Genomic DNA, 22977 nt, shown 5'->3' with positions numbered 1-22977 from the left:
ATCACTGCATTCAGGGATTCCAAGGTATGATTACATGTCAATTAAAAGACATAACTGATAAGTTTTTATGGTGGCCACTGCATAGCAGGAGATTTATTTCAATGTTTTTCCTTCCCTTTCCTATTACTGCTGGCTTCTCTCCAATGATCTAGTACCCTTTTAAACAATGAGAGCATTATATCAGCAGAACATGCAAGTCTCCACCAGTCTGGAGCCTGGGAATATAAATCCACACAAGATTTTGTATCTTCCTGTGAGTGCTACGCAAGAACAGCACTAGCCAAACACAGTCCTTTAATGATCCTATGCACGTGATCAGTTTTGAACATAAAATACTGGTTGTGAACCAGACATTAAAGAATGGTTCCAGTATAAAAAATGGCAGACAACTGCACAACAGGAAGAATGAGATCAGTTAGCATCTCAGTCAATTCATGTCAAAGTTGAAAGAACGGCTTTAAACCATTACATACAACTCTGACATGCAATTTAAAAGTAGGGTTTTTAAGCATATAAATAATGGTTTTTAAGAAATAAAACTAAGAAATGTACTTTTCCTGTATGGCCAAGGAACTGGGATCACCTACAGACCACCTCATATAATGAAAGATATTAGGTCCTTGCCATTGAAACAGAACAGGACAGTGAACATTTATTAGCTTTTCTGTTAACACACGCACACAAAAAAAAGCTTCTGTATAAGATAAAGCATTCACTTGTTGCAGTTGAGGGCTACAACTATTAAAAAAAACATAAACCCCACTCCCCTCCCTAACCCAGCCACAAAGCGATACCCCAAAGCTGAGGGACCTAAGGGAGATGAACACTTCAGCAGCCACACTGCTCCCTGGTGTACGACTGTCCACAGAAATTGACATTAATTTCCTAACCAAGCCCAGAAAGACCATCTTAGCCAAGAGAAACCTTTAACCCAAGTGAAAGCATTGCTTCATTTCCAATTCTGATTCAGAGCTGAATATGCTGTTGGCAGATATACTTACCTTTCTAACAGTACAGTTCTGAAGACAGTTAATTTAGTTTTCAGGTGATGTCTTCATTTATTTAAATGCATGATAACAAAACACATATTGTGATGATTCCATTAATATCCAACAGCTTGTTACAGGTAGGGAGTAATTATGCTGGAAAACCTGTTAGCTATGTAGTACCTCGTGCTATCACTACCATCTTTACAACATTCTTCAACACTCACATGGCTTTTTCTCTACATTTTTACTGTTTGGACACAGTCTTTGTTGAGGTGACTCTTTGCAAGCAAATTCTGGGCAGTATTTATGTTGATGTAAGATACCCAAGCATACTGCCTATTCTATCAACTGCTAATGACTCAGCCACACAAAATGCAGTTAAGGACAAAGGGTCCCAGCCTGCTTCTTCTGAACTAAAATGCTAAAACTTGGATTAACTCTGAAATGAAGAATGCTAAAGATGTAAAGGAGCGCAAAGAGCCCAAGAAGCCTTTAAGTGTTCAGATACTACAAGAAGTTTACTAATTAGAAATAAATTGCTGTACAATAATTCCCATGCAAATGAAACTGTTACAGCAATCTGTCATTTTAAAGTAAATGCTATACCACAAGATGACCAGAAAGGCACAAGAATGTCTGTAACAGTTATTGATTAAACAGAGGAGATGACCCTATTTTTAACTGATGAAAGACAGAGTTTTATCTAGAAAATATATTTTATAAACATTTACCTCATCGTGAGTTTCCTGTTTTTTTAAGCCAGCACACTTCGTTATTATAAGTTCATGGCATCTCTTGTGGACGACACAAGTGCAAACTATAAACAAAAAACAGATAAAAGAATGAGTTTTCATAAAGACGGGTTTGAAAGGAAAAGACTGAGCTCAGAAAACTAGAAATGCTGGGCCTTGAAAGGCTGCAAGTGACTGATGACTTGATGAGTCCTATGAAGTAAGTCTGGCTTACAAAAGCAGAAGAAAGAGACTTTGAAGAGACCAAAGAACTTTAAAAGAACTAAAGCATATCTGCCCAAATCTCAGTATGTAAAACTACAAATTACCAACCTGAAATATTAACCACAATTTTTCCCCTTTTTTACATATTTGATTTCTTTCTTTAAAGCCCATCATCTCTGTATTATACATGACAAAACCAATTCCTGTCTGTAGAGCTTCCAGAGAAAAAAAGACATAAAGATTACTCATCGTTAAAGGCAACAGAAAAAACCAAAGTCAAACATTCTTTTGCTAATGCATTATCATAAGTTGATAACTGTAAAAGGTTTCAGGAGGAAAAAATGCTCTGTCAATATTCATACTGATTACTTAATGAACAACATTTGCACATATTACAGATAAGATTAGCAATTACAAGGTCTATCATACTGTAGGATTCAAGGTCATTAAGTGAAGAAAAATCCTACAGAGTGAAATAATGAATTCTTTTTCTTCTAGCTTTGGTCATTGTTGCAAGGAAAAAAAGGTCAGAACTCAAGGAACCTCTGCTGTATGTGTAATACAGTTAATTCTTATTGTAGCATGTAAAATCATTATTTGCATTTATTTACAATGAGATTTCATTAAGACTTTTGTAACTGAAAAATCATCACTAACTTGATTATTTCTACTCATCAGATGAGAATTAAGTAGAAAAACATCATCCCAAAAAATCAAGAGTACAAGAAATAGAGCTGAAAAATGGAGCTGAAAATTAAACACTTCTGCAGTCTTTGCTATAACCTTCTCTAATGGTGACCTCTATAATTACCACACCTACTTAATTACAGTCTTTGCAATTACCTGGCATTTTTAAACAAAGAATCTTCTGCAGAATAAAAAATTCATAATTTTAAAATGCACAAAGTGAAAAATGAAGAAGCCAACATCTGCAGATATGCCCCCCCAGGTGGATGTGCATTAAGAAACACCTAGGATCTGCTGTTCAGTGATGTTAACTATGTTCCTACTTCATAAACAATATCTAAGTCCAACAGTTGTGAAAAATCTTACTGTGCTGTGCTAGAAAGATTGTGTCTTTGGTAAGACAAACTTCTTATGATCATCTTGTGCTAAATTTTTGGCACTGTACCTATACAATGCTTGATGAAAATATCTTCTTACTTATATATTATAATACAATAAATACATTCAAACTGTCCCCCTGTAGATGTTCTCTTACCTTGACATTGGTATCCCTGTTTTCCTATTACACCCCTGAAAATAAAACAGTGTTTGAGAAAATGAAGAATACATACTTTTAATAATGAAAAATATTTTTCTCTCTTTATTGGACATGCACAAGTTTAAAATAATAGCTTCTTACAAATAATAATCTGATGCTGCATGCCTAAACTGAAAGCAGTTCTATGTAGGAACTACATTTCAGCTGTCAAGAGGAAACAGGTAGAACGATATGGAATGATGAATGGAGTTAGAAGTAAAGACACATTTACTGTAATAATATAGGTGAAGCCAAAGGGTACCTGGAGAGGGAAGCTACAAGCTGATAAAGCAATCATCAAGCAGGCCTCTAAATAGAGAGAATAGATTGCAGTTTTGCAAAATTGCCAATTTTGTTGCTTGGAATCATTTTACCTAAAGTAAAGATTAACCTGCACATATTTCTCAGAGCAATGTACCTCAGTTCATGTGCAGTTCATGTTGCTCCACATTAAGAAAGACTGATTCATTACACAGCCTTAAGAAATGTTAATTACAGGTCACATCAGATCATATGTGTATTAAGGCAGAAATCAGTATCTCTAGGTAACTTTGGAAAACATCCATAGTGTTGCTGAAAAATAACTAGAAACTGAATGTTTCCACCTTTCCCAATTTGAAAATTGCAAGTACTCAAAGCTAATGTAAATAATTCCTAAAAGGGAGTTCTTGACATACATTGTAATAATAAAGACACTGTACACCAAGTACCCCAAACCCTGGAACGTTAGAAGTCTAATATTCCCATCTTCCATTAACTTCAGTAGGATGTATAGGTGCTTGGCATTTCTTAGGAGGATGATGGTGATATTTTAGTACCTAATGAAGAACTCAGTCACCTTGACAAAATGTAAAGGTCTAACATTAGGTCTAAATATACATTTAGGCACCTACAGAACACTAGCCTGGCTATCTACACAGAATTCATAGTGTGCATCAGTCAGGAAAACATTGAACTTTGTGGCTCAGAGAATAAAAAAACCACAAACACAACAAATTCTAACATTGATGATGGAAGTTTAGCAGTCCTATTATCATCTGCCAAATTTCTGACAGCTTAATATTAAAATGAAGAGGAAAATAACTACTGCTTTATACTTTATATACATTTATACTTCAACAAAACAGGAGGGTATGTTAATTCAAAGTTGCAAAGAAAGCAAAATTGCTTCATACCATATAAAATCTCTGCAGTGTGAACAGTATGTTGGTTGTCTAAGATAAGTGGCCATAAACTTGTGTCCATTAACCTGATGTACTCTACGTCGCACAGCACCCTGCCGCTTTCTGGGGCGCATACGTTCCCGGAACACACGTTCTTCATTGTCTTTGGGTGCTGAAAAACAGGAAAAAAACCCCAATAAGCACTGGCTGTATCAGACACAAATATGGGAAAACTCAAATGCAATTCATAGTAGATATTCTCCAAAAGTAAAGAGAATTGTCTCTACCTAGCAGTGCACAGGATAACTTCCCTAAGCTGTGGGTCAGTTTTCTGTTTTTAGCAAATTACTAAAGTGCCAGGGGTTTTATTGCCATGTACAGAAACTTCTGTTTGTTCTAAACCTTTATCTGTAAATTCATGCTAAGCTGGGAATGTCTCCTGTGCTATATCACTATCAAGCACACTGACAAGCTCTTTAACAGTTACTACAGCTGGACTCTCCAAACAGCTTATACTTCCATCTCATTTGATTTTCAGGGGGGAAACGAAATCCACCAAAAAATCCCTATGACTCCTGCTCCCCACACACTCAGCAAGTGTAAGGAAGCTGAGTACAAATACATATTATCAGGCAGAACAAAAACTGCTTCCAGAACTGCTTACTTTGTAGGATTTCTGATTAAGATCTGAGCTTCAGGCTCTAATAATCCACTTTGATACTAATAACACCTTCAGCAAAATGTTCAAAGGAAGGAAGCTGCTCTTCTTAACCAGTTCCCATCCAATTGCATATGAGATTTAATGGTAGAGAAAGTGAAAAATGAAGTTGGTGTGTCACAGAATGAAAACGTTTGGGAAAAAATCTCCAGAGCACACTGGGTCATTTTTCCACAAGGCCTTATTTTGGAAAGTATCGCTAACACCTCCATAGTATTCTGTATGCATTTAGCAAAAGCTGAGAACGAGTTAGCAATGAAGAATAGTACACTGCTGTTAATGAAAGTCAGATTTCACAAGCATTCCTTGAGCCACTTGTGTGTCTGCAAAACAGACTATCAGGTCTGGAGACCACATTCAGTCGTTTGCTGTCGACTGAATCTATGTGCTCACTGCTTCAGTGCATGTAACATGTTGATGTGTATTTAACACTTGTTATTCTCTGAATTTCAGGTACCCTGAATCATTATGATGGCCTGAATATGCCAACTTTGATCTGTTGCATGGTTTTCTGTGCATGAACAAGTTTTTCAAGCGACAACACAGTATTTAACAATAATACAAAGAAAATCAAAAGTCTGAGAATAACTCAAACCTATAGTATCCTCAGATTCTTTCACAAACACTAAAATAAAGTCTATTTTTGAGGCTTGTAAAATTAAAAGGTATTGATTAAGGAATTCCCAGGAAAGGGTCTTCAATGAAGCCAGTGGATTGATACCCTGAGAAAATACAGAGCACAGACCCATGAATCAGGACCAGTTTCTTTCACCAACAGCAAGGGCTCGAACCCATGACATTAGCAAGAATGGCATTGCTTTTCTATTCTAAGTGAGCTGTCAGTAAATAAACATTGGCTTACACACAAAGCTAGGTCCCCCTTTAAGAAAGATATATATGCATTAAGAAAAACTCTGATGTCTAATGAATACCACAGCTCTTCCAAAGACCGTTTTCCACAAAGAATAAAAACAAAGTTAGAAATCCTATCAAAGACTCCTATTTCCAGCTTTCCAGCTTCTGAATGATTTATTGATTTTATAAAGCTCTGGAAATATTCTGAAAGTTATTATTATAAGAAATAATTCTATATCAATGCAGAACTGTTCTTTTGGTTGTCATCCACATTGTAGAATTTGTTAAAGTATGAAGCCTGGATGTGAGAAATTAAAATCCCACTCTCCCGGAAAACATTCTCAAAAAGTTATCTGAAATGAACAAGATCCTCCAACAGTGCAGAGTTCACACTTGATACGATAATCAGTCCACAGTATCACTTTTCTCCTTTTTTCATCTTAAGTGTAATTCTTCACAGATAAAGTACCTGTGATTTTACAGTGCAGGTAAAAATCCTGTTCTTGTTTTGGCCAGATAAACACAATAGCATGACACTACTTTTTTTTTAAGTCAACAAAGTCTTCAAAGTGATTTTATTATATTGCTTTCAGTTCTATAATTAACAATTTTATGAAATTATATTTTCCACTTACAATAGTTACAGTTAAAAACACCAAAACTTTGGTGTTGGGGGCGGGGGGTTGGTGGTTTTTTTTTGGGTGGGGGTGTTCTTGTTTTTTGGGGTTTTTTTCTCAGAAATTAACTTGAAAACGCTGACTTGAAAGCAGACATAAGCAATGCATTTGGAACTACTCAATTAAATGGCAGGCCTCCATTATCGATTTCATTTCCACCCAAATAGCATCTCAGTGTGTGAGAAGGATGCTCCAACAGCCAAAGGAAATGTAGTTTTCTTGGTCTGCCTTAGATAACATTGGAGGCCTGTTAGCCAGTTGCCCCAGAACTGTCTCTCCTGTCAGTCTGCTTTTCCATGTTTATCACTAAAGACTAGAACTTGGCCAAACTCATGCACCGCATCCTGTGTCAGTGTTCACCTGCAGAGATGAGCTCCATGTCCATGAGTGGTGACTCCCCAGCAATGACTCTGCCTCCACCTCACCACTTATTACAGCCAGCGCACAGTCCCCACCCTGTCAGCCTGCAGCAGGACTTATTTGGGGGGGCTGGAGAAGCATCTGGCATTACAGGGCATGACTGGACACCGGATGACTGGACACCAGCCTTTCATCAAAGCAGACCAAGTCCCAAGAGAAACAGACTCACCCACAAGCTTTACACTTAGTTTACATTCAGTTCAGCCAGCTTGCTCACTATTTCCCAACAAAAACACATAAATAAAGCTTTTCCACAGACCTCAAGCAAACCACTGCTACATCTTGCACAATTCACATGCCTGTTGTGGACCACAGGCACAAAACCAGGCAATAACTTTCCCAGGTGACTCAGAAGAGGATGATCACATCTGTGCTGGCTCATTCCCAGGGTTGTGAACGACTCATTTCTAGTAGCACTGACAATAGTCTTATGTTTAATTTAAAATCCATTTATCTCATACCAAACAGCCACACTAAAGACATTCATTTAACTTTCTGAAGACATCTACCTAGAAAGAGAGCTACAATGCTGTCCCCAAACTTCTCTCATTGCTTGCAAGCAAGGATGAGTAAATGCTATCAGACAACAAGGAGTACTTGGGAAAAACCCCAAGTGTGATACAGCCAATTAGTCTTTTAAAGACATACTTCAGAAAATGCTAGCACCCCAAAGAAAACTGGACTTTTATGTATGTTTTAAAAAGTCTTACAGGGATATATAACAGATTCTAGAAAATACCACCAGGATACTAAATATTGTGCATGGCATTTCTATTCTTAGCAGAGGAGTTCAAATTAAAATTAAGTGGATTTGTGGTAGTCAGTCTATAAGCAAGTTCCAATCTAAACAATTTCTTCTCTCAGCACTTCTAGTCATTGCAGAAGGTGATCGTTTCCTCAAAAAGAGCTGTTTCTTTATGTAATGCACATTCTGTTCCCTATTTTGATTTTAAAGGGCTTCAGCCCTTTATATTATTCAGCTTATCCATTTTAAATGCATTTATTTAACTTTCATGATAATTTCCAAGTGTTCATGTAGAACAGTCAATGCAGCACACTGAGTTTAGCTTTACATGATGGTACTTGAGAACTGGCAAATTTAGAAATAATTTTGTCTCAAAACTATACCCAGTAATGCCACTACTTCTTTTCATTGCAAGCAAGAGTAACTGAGTTACTTGGGAAACAATAGTACGTAATTGCTCTTATAGACTTGTACGTACATACATACAGAGGCTGAAAAGACTTTCAGGCTTAACTCCAAGCTCTTAGGGAAGTATTAGAAAAGTCAGAAGTATCTGGCATGCAGTATTGTACCAAATTCATAAATACTTGTAAAATGGATGTTTAAATGAACTGTCTGCTACTAGATTTAACACTTAATTGTGTATAGTATCTGCTAAGCATGAATTATAAGTCATAACTTTAAAGATAAGAAAGTGACACATCATGTTCAGCGACCCGCAAAGAGGGCACGATTAGAGGAAAAATACCCTGTACACCAAATAACCAAAGCTCAACCATGTCAGGTCCTGTTTCATAGTAAAATGGTTTCAGCATAAACAAGAAGGGTTCAGTGAGGAGCACTAACTGCAACAAACAGAAATACCCTGTATGCCAAAATGTGCCTTTTCCATTTCTTACCCTCTATGCTGTAAGTACTTACAGAATTCTGACAACAAACACAAAACATTGGAAAAAATATGGCAGAAAAAGAGGGAGAGATTACACATACAAAGAGGTTTTACAGTATTTGATACTACTCATAGTGCTGACCTCTAAAAGGGAGCAAGCACCCTGGGTACTTCCTTTAATCTGGAGGGGACTGGTATTGAACAGTGACAATCTTTAGGGAGGAAAAAAAAAATAATCGTGTTTTAGATTAATGGGTACTGCCCCACTGAAGCCAAACTGCAGTCCCTCCCTGTACAACAGTAACACTTGCAGCAACAGGCGTAGCTGCCAGGTAACCCCCTGTAACTGAACACTGACACCTCCATGGCACTTCCTGCTCAAAGGGCTTTTCACCCCAGGCAGCATTGGGTGTCTCCAAGTTGCTGCCATCTGCAACTACAACCAGGATCAAGAAAAAAACAGCTGGCTTAACATCAACCCTTAATAATTCCACAGAGCCCAACTAAACAACAAATGCAAACAAATGATGACTGTACTGATGTTATATTGCTGAAGATTAAAATTAAGAGTTTTTATATCATATTTAAACCTGACCACTATAACCAGTATGAATGTACCGAAAAAGTGTTTATTTTAGCACTATATAATGTCTACTTGGAGGAAGAATATTGAGGTAGGAGAGGTAATTTGCTTAAAGTCATGTGGGAAAGTGAGAAGGGGCATGAACACTGGCCAGGACCCCCCAGGATTCAAGATGGGGTAACCAGATCATTATGCATTGAATTAAGACTCAGAGGATTATTCCCAAATTCTGTTTTGGGCCTCTACAGTAGAAGCATATATACTGTTATCAAGATTTTTCCACTCCAAAACTGTTACAGGATTTTGCCTTTCAGGCTTGAATCTTCTCTAAAGGTGAAAAAAATCTCAACATCCCATGCATTTACATTTCTATCTCTTCTAAAAAAAGCTTTGCTAAGTAATAACAGATGCAACAAACTACTTTTGTGACTTTGAGATAAAAAAATAGCAAGGTAACTGCTACAATTGAACTCCGTAAAGCGTTAGTGATGAACACAAAAATCAATTGGATAGTTTACCAGAGTCATAGAAACAGCATGCAATTTTTCTCTGTCTTTTTCTATATTTCCAGCCTATTTCTTCAGCAAGGAATAAACACAGGGGGCTTGCTTACTACATCTTGAATCTGTTTTCTTTAGAAAAGCTGACAGGAAATTTCTTGTTTAATAGGAGAAGAATCAGATCCTTAGATAACACTATATTGTTGAAGAAAACAAAGATGATGAGTGTTACTAAAGAAATGAAAACATGCTTACAAAATGGGCGAGTTTTAGAAGAGACAGGTATCTTGACAAATCATGTCTGTTAACATGAGCTATTTACTAAATACATTGAAGAATAAATCACATTTTAAAACATATTAAGCCCAAATATGGTTTTGTAGCATGGGCTCAGACTCAGATTTATTTGCCTCAAAACACGTGCTTAAGTGCTTAAATTCTTATCTAAAAGACAGAATCTGCCTATATGTATTTAAAGACTCCCCTTGACATGCTGACAGATAAATGTGATTGGGGTTGTAAGAAGGAATACTGTTTTGTTACAGGGCTTATTTTACTTTCCGATTTGAAAAAACAAACCCAAACCCAAATAAATAACAACAAAAAAGGCCAAACCAATCAAACAAAAAAAACCCCAACAATCCCCTCAAAAACCCCAAACAACCCCCACAAGAAATCCCCCAAACCATGAAAATCAAACCTATAAAGCTATCCAGATGGTTATTTATACACATGGTTCAAACCTTCTCTACATAGTTATTATCACAAATACATTCATTCATTAGCTCACTCAAAGCTGAAGGCACAACAGTAACTCCCCATATTCTTTCAAAGGGAAATACTTTCCCATTTCACTTAATAAAGGAGAACATATTGTCTGGAAGCACTAAAGGGTTTCATAGATATTGAGACTGGCCCGATGGCAATTTCAGCACTCAAAGTTCAATTTAGTTTTCAGAAACATCCTAATTTCCAAAAACTGAAGATGTGCTCAAGCAAAATTCTCCTTCAAATGACTTGAAGCCTTTCCTTAAGAAAAGCTTCAAGTGAGCCCTCACAAGCTTCTGCTCTCCATCTGCACAGTGCCAGAAGAACTAGTGACAACTTACACAAGCTTAAGGTATTAAAACCGTGGAATTAAACATGGTCATCTTCAGATGATGATACAGCACATTTGAATAAACCTAGCATTTAATGAACTGATTTCTCTTTTACAGGACCTGTTGACTGGACAGCTGGTAAGGGATGGATATAAACATTAACATGTTGCCCCCGTATTTCAGACCTCTAGGGGCTCACACAGATGACAGGGGTACTGACCTCATCTTGGAGGGCGAATGCAGCAATTCCTAGTTGTCAGATCTACAAAGTAAGCAAATCAGAGACAGTTTCCTCCTACTTCCTGTCAATTTCTTTATTTGTGGCATTTAACATTAATTGTCAACAAATACGATATTCCTAAAATAAAGAACTTGTAACTACAATTTTCACATTACATTTTATTTGGCAAAAGAAGTTCTATTGCTAGAAACACCACAGGGAAGCTATTGCTATATGACAAGCTTTCTGAAAGTCAATTTCACATCTGAGGCTTTTTGAAACAAAATTTCAACTTTGAAGACTTTTTCCACAAGACAAAATTTATAGCTTTTTCAGGTGGAAAGGAGATGTCACCGAAAACAGGTAAAAAGAACCCTCAATGCTAACTAAGGTTATTTCAGTCTCCCAGTGTTATCTTTCAGGAGGAACAAACAGCCTCATTCTAAACACAATGCCCTTATGTCAATAAATCTGCAATTGAAATTAGAGAGGTGGAAATGCATTCTACATATGGTAAATACTAAAGCTATTATTCAGGACAAAAACCAGAATGCAATGGGTCTACTCATGTCCTAACTAGCAATGTAAAATAATCTGTAAAATGTAGACCAGGTTTTGTGACATAACTTGATGTGATAAAGTGACAGGAAGAAAATTAATTTAGTTTGGGTCAGTGACATTCAGTTCATGTTGACGGGGTTTTAATAATGAGTTTAGTAGCCTAGTGTTAGTATTGATAGTGGTTAGTCCTGACAGGATAACAAGCTGCAAAATCTCTTATTAAATCAACTACTTATTAAAGCTAAAAATGTACATGATCTTTCAAATAAAGAAACTACACATATAATATACCACTACTACCACTTACTATTTTATTGCAGCTATGATTAAACCAAAAGCCATCCTTAGTTCCCTACCCTTCTTGCTGCAAGTCTGCAAACATGTCCTGCACTGTGATCGCACTATGCCCCTTAAAGTGTGCCCAAGCCACTTGTGGTGGTAGTAGTGGTGGTCAATACTCTGGTGACACATAAAATCATAGAACAGTTTGGGTTGGAATGGACCTTCTAAGGTCATCTAGTCCAACCCCTTGCAATGAGCAGGGACATCTTCAACTAGATCAAGTTGCCCTATATGACACATGCTCATAATGACTGTCCTTTGACCATGTTCAAGGAAAGAAGGAAAATGTGACAAAACATCACAGATGGGGCTCCTGTGGAAGATGAACTTTAAAAGTGGTGTACACATGCATGGTTATTTTAATAGAGTTCCAAGCTATGGAAGTATCTGCAGGGTCAAGTGACCTCTCTGCAGGGTCAACACCTGAGCCGCTGGTGTTCGTCAGCTCCTGGAAAGGAAATGGTGTTGTGATGCTAAGAAGGAAAACAAGCATCGTGAAAATTTCAGGACAAAGCCCTTTTCCCAGAGGTAACTACTAAACCAGACAGATCCCGAATGACAGTATTTTAAGCACGTGTTTGGGATAGATCAAAGAAGTACAGGAGTCTTTTTCTAATAGTTGCAAAAGCTACACGGAGCATGATGAAACAGAACCTTCTATGACTGGAGTTTCTGGTCTTTCAGAAGAGTTGTTTTGCCAATATTTGTTCAATCCCAGCTTTGTTCCTTTGCCATAGAATAACACAAGCATAAGTGCAGGCACCTGGGAGACACCTGAGCCCAGCCTCCTGCAGCAGGGAAGGGCCTCGTGCACTTCAGGTACCCTCAGCTTCCATACTCTGATGGTTCTTGAAAATCTCCAGTGAGGGAAATTCCACAATGCACTCATGTATCTTATTTCACCACTCTGGCAGGCAGGCTCTTTTGCTAATAGCCAACCTAAATACTGCAGTATGTTATGCTGGATGAGTGAATGGCAACCTGAAAAAGCAAGTCTTTGCCAGCACAGAAAGTACTGAATTATTTGTAGCAAGGCAACCATTATTCTGTTGTACACCATGCAAAAAAACAGGGGCTGGGGATGGCCAGAGACACAGCAAAATGCCATGGAAAAGACAACTGTAGAAATTTCACATACTTCTCAGGCCAGAGCAAGACAGAAACTTTGAACTAAACAGGTCCCCATGGATCCCAGTCACATGCTAGCTGCAGAAAAATCTGTAATATCTGAAGGTAAAAAGAGGAATGAAAACCACTTCCTGCCTTTAAGCTACTAAATCTCACAAGTCCCCTTGTTGATTTCATTTCCAGATCCCTCTCCTGACAGCCTTAACTTGTTTCCATCCAAGCAGAGAAATGTATGTAAAAAAGCTCACTTGAGCTAAAAACTCCATATTAAATCTTACAATTCCATGTAACCACATTAAGGACCTACGGTGTATAACCTACACAGGTCAGAGAAGATGGCTTGCAAAACATAGTTTTATTATGCTTATAGCCCTCCCAGAACTCAAGCCTATGATACACATTGCACATACTCAGGTTTTCAGAGTGCTTCACACCATGCTGAGGTGTCACCACTGAAGATATGAGAAGTACATCAACTTCAGAAAGTTTACTTTGGAGAAGTGATTCTTTTTTGCTTTTTAATGTTTTCTTCATTTGTTTCTTAATAAAGTTCTAACTACTTGCTTGTATCCTCCATGGGGCAGAAAGGGTTCACAGCAGAACTGCTTGTGATTCAAAGATCCTCAGACAGCACCTACGTAATAACAGAGAAAGCCAGAGAAGATTGTATATTCCTTTATCCCTAGCAGGAAGAATCCTTAGTCTGACTGACTTTAGTATAAATTAAGAAACACTGAATCCTCAATATTCTGCTCAAAAAAATGCTCAGGAAGGCCAGAGGAAGTTTCAAGGACAGGAAGAATAAATATGATATGTTAATATTTTCTTTACAGGTTTTTTTCTTATACTCTCTGAAAAGGAAAATGACATTTTTTCAACATATTAAAATAGAAGCTGCAAAAATTTGGAAGTTATTTCTCCCCAAGTGGTAAGACACAAAGTATCTGTACCTTTCTGTACATAAATCCACTGATGAGACTGTAATTGCTCTAACAAACAGGAGGATTTGACCTCAAGCAGTAGGACTCGTTATAAGAAGTAACAAGCGGGACAATCACCTTTATAGCCATTGTTTGCTAAATAGTTTCAGGGTCCCTTATACCTGTTTTCTCACTGTAACTGCAGTAGCTGTCTGCTTAGGCAAACTATTTACAATACTATTAAAACATCAAATTATTAAGCATTGGGAAAGAAATCTTTCCATAGTGAAAAAAGAAAGCAAACTATCTGTAATTCAAAATAACATAAAAGACTCAGTTTTCTGAAGTAAATTGATACTAAGGGTTGTCCATACAACCAGTATTTAGCCACTGTTAAATTTTTTTTTGTTCTTATGGCATATTCTTGGTAATATCCCGAGTTACACAATGCACCATAGTATCTTGATACATGTTGGAAACAAGCACCTGGCTGCGCCTGGTATCTGAACTCCTCTGTGCCAGCCCTTCATCTAAACAGGAAGCCAAATCTGGTAAAACGTTGGACCAGTCTGCAGGAGCAGCTGTGAGCATCACTGGAACATGATCTGAGACAACCCCATCACAGCTACCTGAGGCCCTGGATCTGCACCAACTAAACCTTGAGAGTCACCTCACGGATGGCTGCCAGGCAGCCTGGCAGAAAGATCAAGCTTTCTAATATAATCACAAGTAGTTTTAATGATGTTTCTCCTTTTGTTTCACCCCTTGTATCCTTTATAAATTGGTTCTGCACACTAAAACCACATGATTACCTTTGATCTGTCTACAGTGGAGCCTGCAGGCACCCAAAAGGTAAAAGGTCCTCATTTAAACTGCAGATATATTTTTTCCTTTCTTGAATGCAGGGTATAGGAGTATATAAGTAACCAAACTTTGGAATTCTAACATCTCACAGCTCTATTGTTGAACTGGATAAAACAAGTGAAAGATATTATACATCACCTTCGAAAGGGCTGTTCTCCAAGGCAGCTGCCACCAATAAATAACATCTGCCACTGCTTTCCCCCTTTTTTGCCCAATATGTAACCCATAGCAGACTTTCACTGGTGTCTGAACATGTCACTGCTCTTCCAGGGTTGTGTCTTTCATTAAGGGCTGTCTTATCACAATCCTGTCACCATCTACCAACATCCTTATCTTGCCCATTCCCTAAGTGGGCAGATCTTGCAATCATTTACAATAAAAAAATCAGCCGCAGCAGAACTCATTCCTTCTTTCCACTGTCTTTCTTACAAACGTGGGAGGATTTTTTCTTATTGATAACCCCCCCCACACACTTAACAAAAGCTTAATTAAGAACACATCTGACTCATAAGCAGTGCTATTAAAGCAACTCCCCCATCTATGTCTTTCAACATTAAATATATTATTACTAATTTTCATTCAGAGAACAGTAATAGATATATTATGTAAATCCTGAAGTACTCATACAATTTATTATCAGCATACTACTTCATAACACAAATTTAGCAAAGCATTTCTGGATATGGCTAAATGAAAGAGCATATTCACTGTGCCACGGATTTCAATGGAAACCTTTCAGCGTTCAAAGCATACTTATCTGCTCTGCCAGATGTTAATTCCATGCATCTATTGCATGGGAAAAATGAAACGTGCTAAACAGCATGCTCTTTCTCCATGCCAGGCTTATGGGCACAGCATCATGAGGTAATTGTAAATGGTGAGTTTGCATATTGTCAGTAGAGTCTGAATGTATTACATCGGTTTTTATGGGGGGGATTGCCACATTATGACCACCTTCATGACCTATCTTTGGCAGAAGTATTTCTCAGTGAGAAGATTAACTAAGAGAAGTTTCAATGCTTCTTATTTGCTTTTGGATTTTGTTTATTTTACTGTCAAAACTCTACATAACAATAAAAACCAAGAGCAATAAGGTGAGGATCAGTGTGTTAGCTTGCCCTACTTTGTGGAAAGAATTTGGGGTCTATCATGCATTTGCTACCAGTTCCATCACGTGCCCTGATTTGTAATGTTAGGTTGTTACTTATAAATGCAACTGCTGATTTTTCCTTTTGCAGGTCTTCAAGGAAAAGAACAGTAAAAGGATCTTTCCTGCCTCTCATGACTCCCAGCAAAGTTTTTCAGCAGATGAGGTTCTGCACAGCGTGCTACCTGAAATACACAATTACATGAGAACCATGGCTCTTCTTAAACAAAGCAACATGTATCTAGCCCTCAGGTTAAGGAGACAAGCTTGAAAAATGTGACATGAAAGCATCTGAAGACTGAAAAGCACAAAAAAGTCCAAGTGGAGGTTATCTCCCCAACTTTATTATGGAAAATCTTGTCTCTGTGCCCTGGATACATGACTTGAAATCAATAATTGTGTTTGTGTGGCTAGGTTTTGGTAGCAGCAGAGCTACAGGGGTTGGTTTTACAAGAAGCTGCTAGAAGCTTCCCCTGTGTCAGACAGAGCCAATGCCAGCTGGATCCAAGAGCAACTAGCTGCTGGCCAAGGCTGAGCCCATCAGCAATGGTAGAAGCACCTCTGGGATAACATATTTGGGAAAGGGAGGGGGGAACTGCAATAAAACAGCAGCAGTCAGAAGAGAGGAGTGAAAATATGTGATAGAAAGGGCTCTACAGTCACCGAGGTCAGTGAAGAAGGAGGGAAGAAATGTTCCAAGTGCCAGAGCAGATTCCCCTGCAGACCATGGTGGGGCAGGGCTGTCCCCATGCAGCACATGGAGGTCCACGGTGGCACATATACACCTGCAGCCCATGGAGAACCCCAGACCAGAGCATGGAGGGATGTCTCAAGGAAGGAGGGACAAGGCAAATATGTTTTTAAGATTTTTTTTATTATTTCTCATTATCCTACTCCAATTTGATTGCTAATTATTAAATGACTTTTCCCCAAGTCAAGTCTTGCCTGTGAGAGTAACTGGTGAGTGATCTCCCTGTCCTTATTTTGACTCATAAGCATTTTGTCGTATTTTCCTACCCCCCCCCCCCTCCTCCCCCCCGTCCAGTTGAAGACAAGAGTGATAAAGTGATGGGGACCTGGCCTTCAGCCAGGGTCAACCCACCACAGCTAATCACACTTTGTGTCTTAATGTATAAGGCACATACACGGATGAAAGACAAGACTCTCTGAAACGAATTACAGAAACTTAGCTCTTCCTAACTTTTGCTACCTTCTTGATATTTCGAACTTCCTACCCCCAGTGGTCACATATTTATTTAGACCCAGTTCTCCAACCTTTGCTAAGACAGACCTGTCACTGTCTTTCACATTTGCAGTGAGTTGGTGAGCATGTGGCTCAAGCTTCCACATAAAATGAAAAGTGCTTCTGGCTTATGAAAAGATGCTTAATTGGACACCTAATTTCCAGCTGAGTCAGAATTCCAGAAAGGTTTTTAAGCATCAACTTCTTGAAGTAATCTAATAGGACCTGAGCCATTTTTCCTGACCTAGGGGAGTTTAAGTCTCTAATAAGAAGTATACTCACAGAGGAAAGGAACTGGCAAACAGCCCTTGAAGAGGCAACAGATGTGTTGATTGAGATGCATTTTAGTTTTCATAGTTCTCCAAAACTGATGTAATATTCAAGAATGCTTAAGAACTTACTGATAGAAGCAGCTGGCAAGTGGGAAGGGTGGGATGCTGGATGATGAGGTGCTTTACTGTAGGAATTGAGAGAAGAAAAGAAAAAAAGACCAAGATGGAATAAGACAGTTTTAATCTTCTCACTCTGGAGAAAGAAACTCAGAAAAAAATAGGATGTGAAAGAAAAGGGAGGGAGGAATGAAATTGAAACTAGTGCTGATGAAAGAGAACACATCAGAGGATAGTTCTTTTCCTCCCTCTAGGATGAACTGGGACCAATGCACCTCTCACCAGTCAATGGCCCAAGCTCCAAGGCCAATCTGAGTTTAGGATTTCTATCAATTGGTAAATTATTTCCTTTCTACCCATTTGTTGTAAAGAAAAGTTAATTCTCCCTAAGAGAGTTAACTCTTACATAGAACTAGCAGATACACATTTTCTGGTGTCTTCAATATAAGAAGGATATGGAGCTGTTGTAGCAAGTCCAGAGGGGGGCCATGAGGATGACAAGGGGTCTGGAGCACCTCCTGTACAAAGACAGGCTGAGAAAGTTGGGGCTGTTAAGCCTGGAGAAAAGGAGGCTGCGTGGAGACCTCATAGTGCATTCCAATATCTGAAAGGGGCCTAAAGGATGCTGGAGAGGGACTGGAGTGATAGGACAAGGGGTAATGGGTTTAAACTAAAACAGGTGAAGTGCAGGTTAGATATAAGGAAGAAGTTCTTTACCATGAGGGTGATGAGGCACTGGAACAGGGTGCCCGAAGAAGTGGTAAATGCTGAATCCCCGGTAGTGTTCAAGGCCAGGTTGAACAGAGCCTTGGGTGACATGGTCTGGAGTGTGAGGTGTCCCTGCCCATGGCAGGGGGGTTGGAACTAGATAATCTTAAGGTCCTTTCCAACCCTAACCATTCTATGATTCTATATATGTACGAAGTTGGGTAAGGAAAAGCATTCAGTGTCTGTATTTTTTCCACAGGGTTCTAGATACATGTCTTGAAGTGCTTTAAGAGAATGGATATTCTCATGCCTAAAGATTTGCTACTGTTTTTCCAAAGATATTGAGCCAACCAACGTCACTGAAACAACTTTGAAACAATAGATGCTGCTTTAGACCCGCTATTGTTTTCTTCAGATACATGATAGTTAAAGCTAATTCAAACTATGTTTATGCAGAACAGGTATGGAGAGTCAGTTTAAGGCAGTCGCACATTGTATTCTATTACATTACAGTAACTGATAGCTGCATACTGTAGCTGAAAGGGAAAATGTAACTAAAAAAAAAAAAACCAACAAATTTTTTCCTCCTTAAGCACAAAGATCAAATAAAATGCTGCTTCAAGAGCCAAACAATGTTCTCCCTATTTATTTCAGAAACTGCATCAAACAATGAAAACAAAGACAACACAATTCTTGAAATTAACTCTTATATAATTTTTCTCTAACTATTCAGTGCTTTAACTGTTTCTCATTCAGCACTGTCTTCACACCAGCAGTATTACCTGTGGATATTCTAAGGCATCACGTAAGTTCTCCTGACACTGACAGCACAAAATTCATCTGGAAACCTGTGCAGAGCACAAGCAAGAGCATCCAAGTGAAATCTGTGGAGGGTCAAGGGAATGACAAGACTGCCTGAAGCACCAAGGACGGTTATTTGTACATGCTCTATATGCACAGTCACATGAGGGTAAGTTCTATCCTTGGTTACAGCCCTACAGCTATGCCAGAGAACAGAGACTTACAAAAAAATCAAGCAGAATTTGGCTCAGTTTACTTACAGTAGAGATAAAAAAAGAAACGTTGATTGCCTATGTCCAAACCGTAAGGATACAAAATGTTCTAGCAATTGTACAATACTAACCTCTACAACTTCATTCCATTTATTGTTCTGTTTTATTCACAGAGACAGCAGACACTTTGAAAAAAGCTTTCCTTTAAAAATTCAAGTCACAGCCCATGATCTCAAACCCTTTCTGTCCTCTGGCTTCCCAAGCACCTCTGCTCATTTTCAAACACTACATAATTCATTTTCACTGAGCCTTATCAGGTTGCTGAATAAGAATGTGAAAGTCAGCTGGCTGTAAGATGAAAAAAATATATTTGGTGCCTCCTCATAGCTGCTGTCACCGATTTAGCTGTTCCCATGGTAAACTTAAATACCACCGCAGGAAAGCTGTATCACCTATCAATTCACAAGTTGAGAAGCGTGGTGTATGGGGATTTGATTTAACAGATCCCAGAACTGTCTGGTTGAAGGATGTGGCAGTTGAAAGCTGGAGGCTGGATTTATTTCTTTTTCTTTTTTGCTTTTCAAAAACCCCTTGTATAATCTCAAGAATAAGACATATGGCAGCATTTCCAAGTTGGTTTCAAAGAGATTTTGATTTCCCACTTACTCTTTTCAAGTGTGAATTACCTAAGAAGGTGTCAGAAGTTCCTCGAAAAAATCATTTAACACTGGTTGTCTTCAGAAAAAGAACTTCTAGAGAGAAACTCCCACCTTTTCTCTTGAAAATGAAAAAATAAAAATTATTTTGACAGCTCCATAGCTGAAGCCTCTGCCTTGACTACCCATATGACACATCACAGCACTCATGAATTAGTTCTTTACAATCGTTTCAATTCAGAAATGCTTCCTCAATGATAGCGAGACAAAAACACCCTCAGAAAGAGATCATCCCCCAGACTAGAAAGAAATTTTACCATCAGAAATTGCAGGGGTAAGAGCTAATTTCTCCTACAAAACCTCTAGCATTTGTAAAAACCTATCAAACCCCAAATACATTCTTACACACTGAAAAGACTTCTCTAAAGGTCTTTTCTTTAATAAAACATTACCTTTGCCATTAGCATATCAGTAGCCAAATAACAATATGTAATGCATTTTCAAAAAGATGGAAAAAACATTTTTTAAAAGCTAATTTAGACTAAATAAAGCCATGATTATAGTCTGCCCTTTTCTTTATTCCACAGCCAAAAACCAGCAACCAAAAGATGTTAACAACAAAAAAAACCCACACCATAAGGATTCTTCTTAGTAAGTAGAAATGAAATGCAAGGAAAGTGAAACAAAGCATTTCAAGATTTGAGTACTCAAAAAGTCTCTTCACTGCCAGTTATAAATCTCCCAGCAGCACACCCTCCGATACACAAAACCAAACTTTTCGTTTTGTTGCACATGGAACTTCAGTGAACCCAAACCAGTCAATTGGAATGAGCGATTTTGTGATCCTGTATTTTTGGGACCACCACGACAAACTTGCATTAGAAAGTACATATTTTTATAAGATACAGTGAACCTGACTGAACTCAGATCTATTAAATGTGCCTTAAATCCTATATCAAAATCCAGAGATATTCAGAATAGTTGCCCATATTTAGGAGCTTGGACCACTATGTCCACACTGCAGAATCAGTTTGCTTGTTCTCCTACATGCAAGAATATCATCTTATTACATACAATACCCCTTGCTTCATGGTGGAAAAAAAAAATGGGCCAAGAAAATGAGATGTAGCTAAGTGATTTTCAGTCAGCACACACAGAACATTAGGGGGAAGAAAGCATTCCTCTGAGCAAGCATTAGCACTATTATTAGCAGCATCTAAACTTATTTAAAATAATTATTCCAGTATCTATTCCAGCAAGCAATACAAATTACACTTGTCCCTCAGATAGAAAATCAGACACAAGATCATGAATATGATCCTCCCTCTGCATTGTATTTATTTTACCAGAAGCAAGGAAAAAACGCTAGACAGTGTTCCTGGAAACTAAGGGCAAAAATAAATCTTACCTTAAGAAAGGCCGTTTTAAACATTATGATTATTGTGCCAGAGCTTTGGATTTGATGAAAATGGATTGTAGGCAATTTAGCAAGATGGAGAAAGCTGTATCACAAATTAAAAGCAGTTAAGATCTCAGTTTGACATTCCTCAGTTGAATACACAAGAAATCAGACGAGACATTATTTTAGATATTAGGAAGAAATTCTTCACAATGAGGGTGCTGAGGCACTGGCAGAGGTTGCCCAGAGAAGTTGTGGCTGCCCCATCCCTGGCAGTGTTCAAGGCCAGGTCGGATGGGGCTTTAAGCAACCTGCTCTAGTGGAAGGTGCCCCTGCCCATGGCACAGGGGTTCAAACTGGATGAGCTTTAAGGATCACTTCTAATCCAAATAATCCTGTGATTCTATCATTAGCAAGGCAGAGCAGCTGCCATTGGTAGTGGCGTATGGCTCTGTCATTGCACCAGGAGCACATTTTGAATCATGCTTTCCAGAACATGGAACCATTAACATAAACTGACCTGGGCATTTACAAGTTTTTAAACTAATGGGGTGAACATGAGACACACAAAGCACTTGGCTTCAGACTAGTGAAAATGTCTAATTTTTTTCGTATCACATTTTTCCCTTCCTTTCACTCTCACAAATGTGAAACTTCATGCTGACACTTCATTGTCTGGTCATACGTGCAACAGGTGGGTGACTTCTCCTAATAACTACTACAATGCTACTGGTAAGTTACCCTTTTAACATGGTGTTATACCACTGGTCCAAGACAGGATCTCTTTCAGCCTACCACCCATCTCTTTAAGGAATGCTGCCTCTAAAACAACTGCTTCCTCCCCAGATAGAAATTGGGTACATGCTAAAATATAATGGCATTTGTCAGGGACAGACTGATAAACTGTCCAGACTTTTGAATTATAGTTGTAAATTCACACAAACAGAATCTGTCTCTGCCGTATAAAGAAAGTAATAGTTCTCAGAAGAACAATTCTATGGAATAGGTTATTTTAAGGTGCTTTATAGGTTATAAAAAAAATAGCAAAAAATCTCTCAGCAAGTGTGAGATTTTTAAAAGAAATTAAAGTAGAAACTTTCCTCCTATGTCAAATGAAATAACAGGCTATACTGCACTAGCTAATACTGACTCACTTACTGAATTTCAGCACTTATTTATCTATATATTTACACATAAGGGTGTTGTTTCTTTCATTTATGTCTAATTGATGAAGAATTGCATTTGTCCTATGATCAATTTTTTCTTCCAACACTGTCACTCTCCCTCTCCCTCCACACCTGGGTGTCAGAGGAACAACATCTGGAACTGACATGGCTGGGTTTTTCTATGACGTCTTTCAAGGATTTTTTTTGTATTCATCACCTATGCAGTGATCACAGTGACTGCCAGCTCAAACTTTGGGAACACAGTAATGAAATGAAACAGTAATAGAATCACAGAATGGTTTGGGCTGGAAGGGACCTTAAAGCTCATCCAGTTCCAACCTCCTGCCATGGACAGGGACACC

At 38.3% G+C, this 22977-nt stretch overlaps 1 protein-coding gene across 3 annotated transcripts in view; it reads right to left on the bottom strand.

The window, feature by feature from the left end:
• Nucleotides 1–22977, bottom strand: part of PRKCE (protein kinase C epsilon) — a 285725-nt gene that overhangs the window by 103754 nt on the left and 158994 nt on the right. For all 3 annotated transcript variants that reach the window (XM_061367216.1, XM_061367215.1, XM_061367214.1), the window contains exons 3-5: nt 4385–4544; nt 3168–3202; nt 1721–1806 (exon numbers count right to left, since the gene is read on the bottom strand). In XM_061367216.1, the coding sequence (XP_061223200.1) occupies nt 1721–1806; nt 3168–3202; nt 4385–4544 (281 nt within the window). The remainder of the gene's footprint in view (nt 1–1720; nt 1807–3167; nt 3203–4384; nt 4545–22977) is intronic.

This window comes from Neopsephotus bourkii, unplaced genomic scaffold (genome assembly GCF_033783945.1).
Source record: "Neopsephotus bourkii isolate Nb327-2 ecotype Australia unplaced genomic scaffold, CSIRO-AGI_Nbou_v1 NB_1373, whole genome shotgun sequence".
Classification (NCBI taxonomy): domain Eukaryota; kingdom Metazoa; phylum Chordata; class Aves; order Psittaciformes; family Psittacidae; genus Neopsephotus; species Neopsephotus bourkii.
Note: the sequence above shows the minus strand (reverse complement) of the source record. Positions and strands in the feature narration are given on the sequence as shown.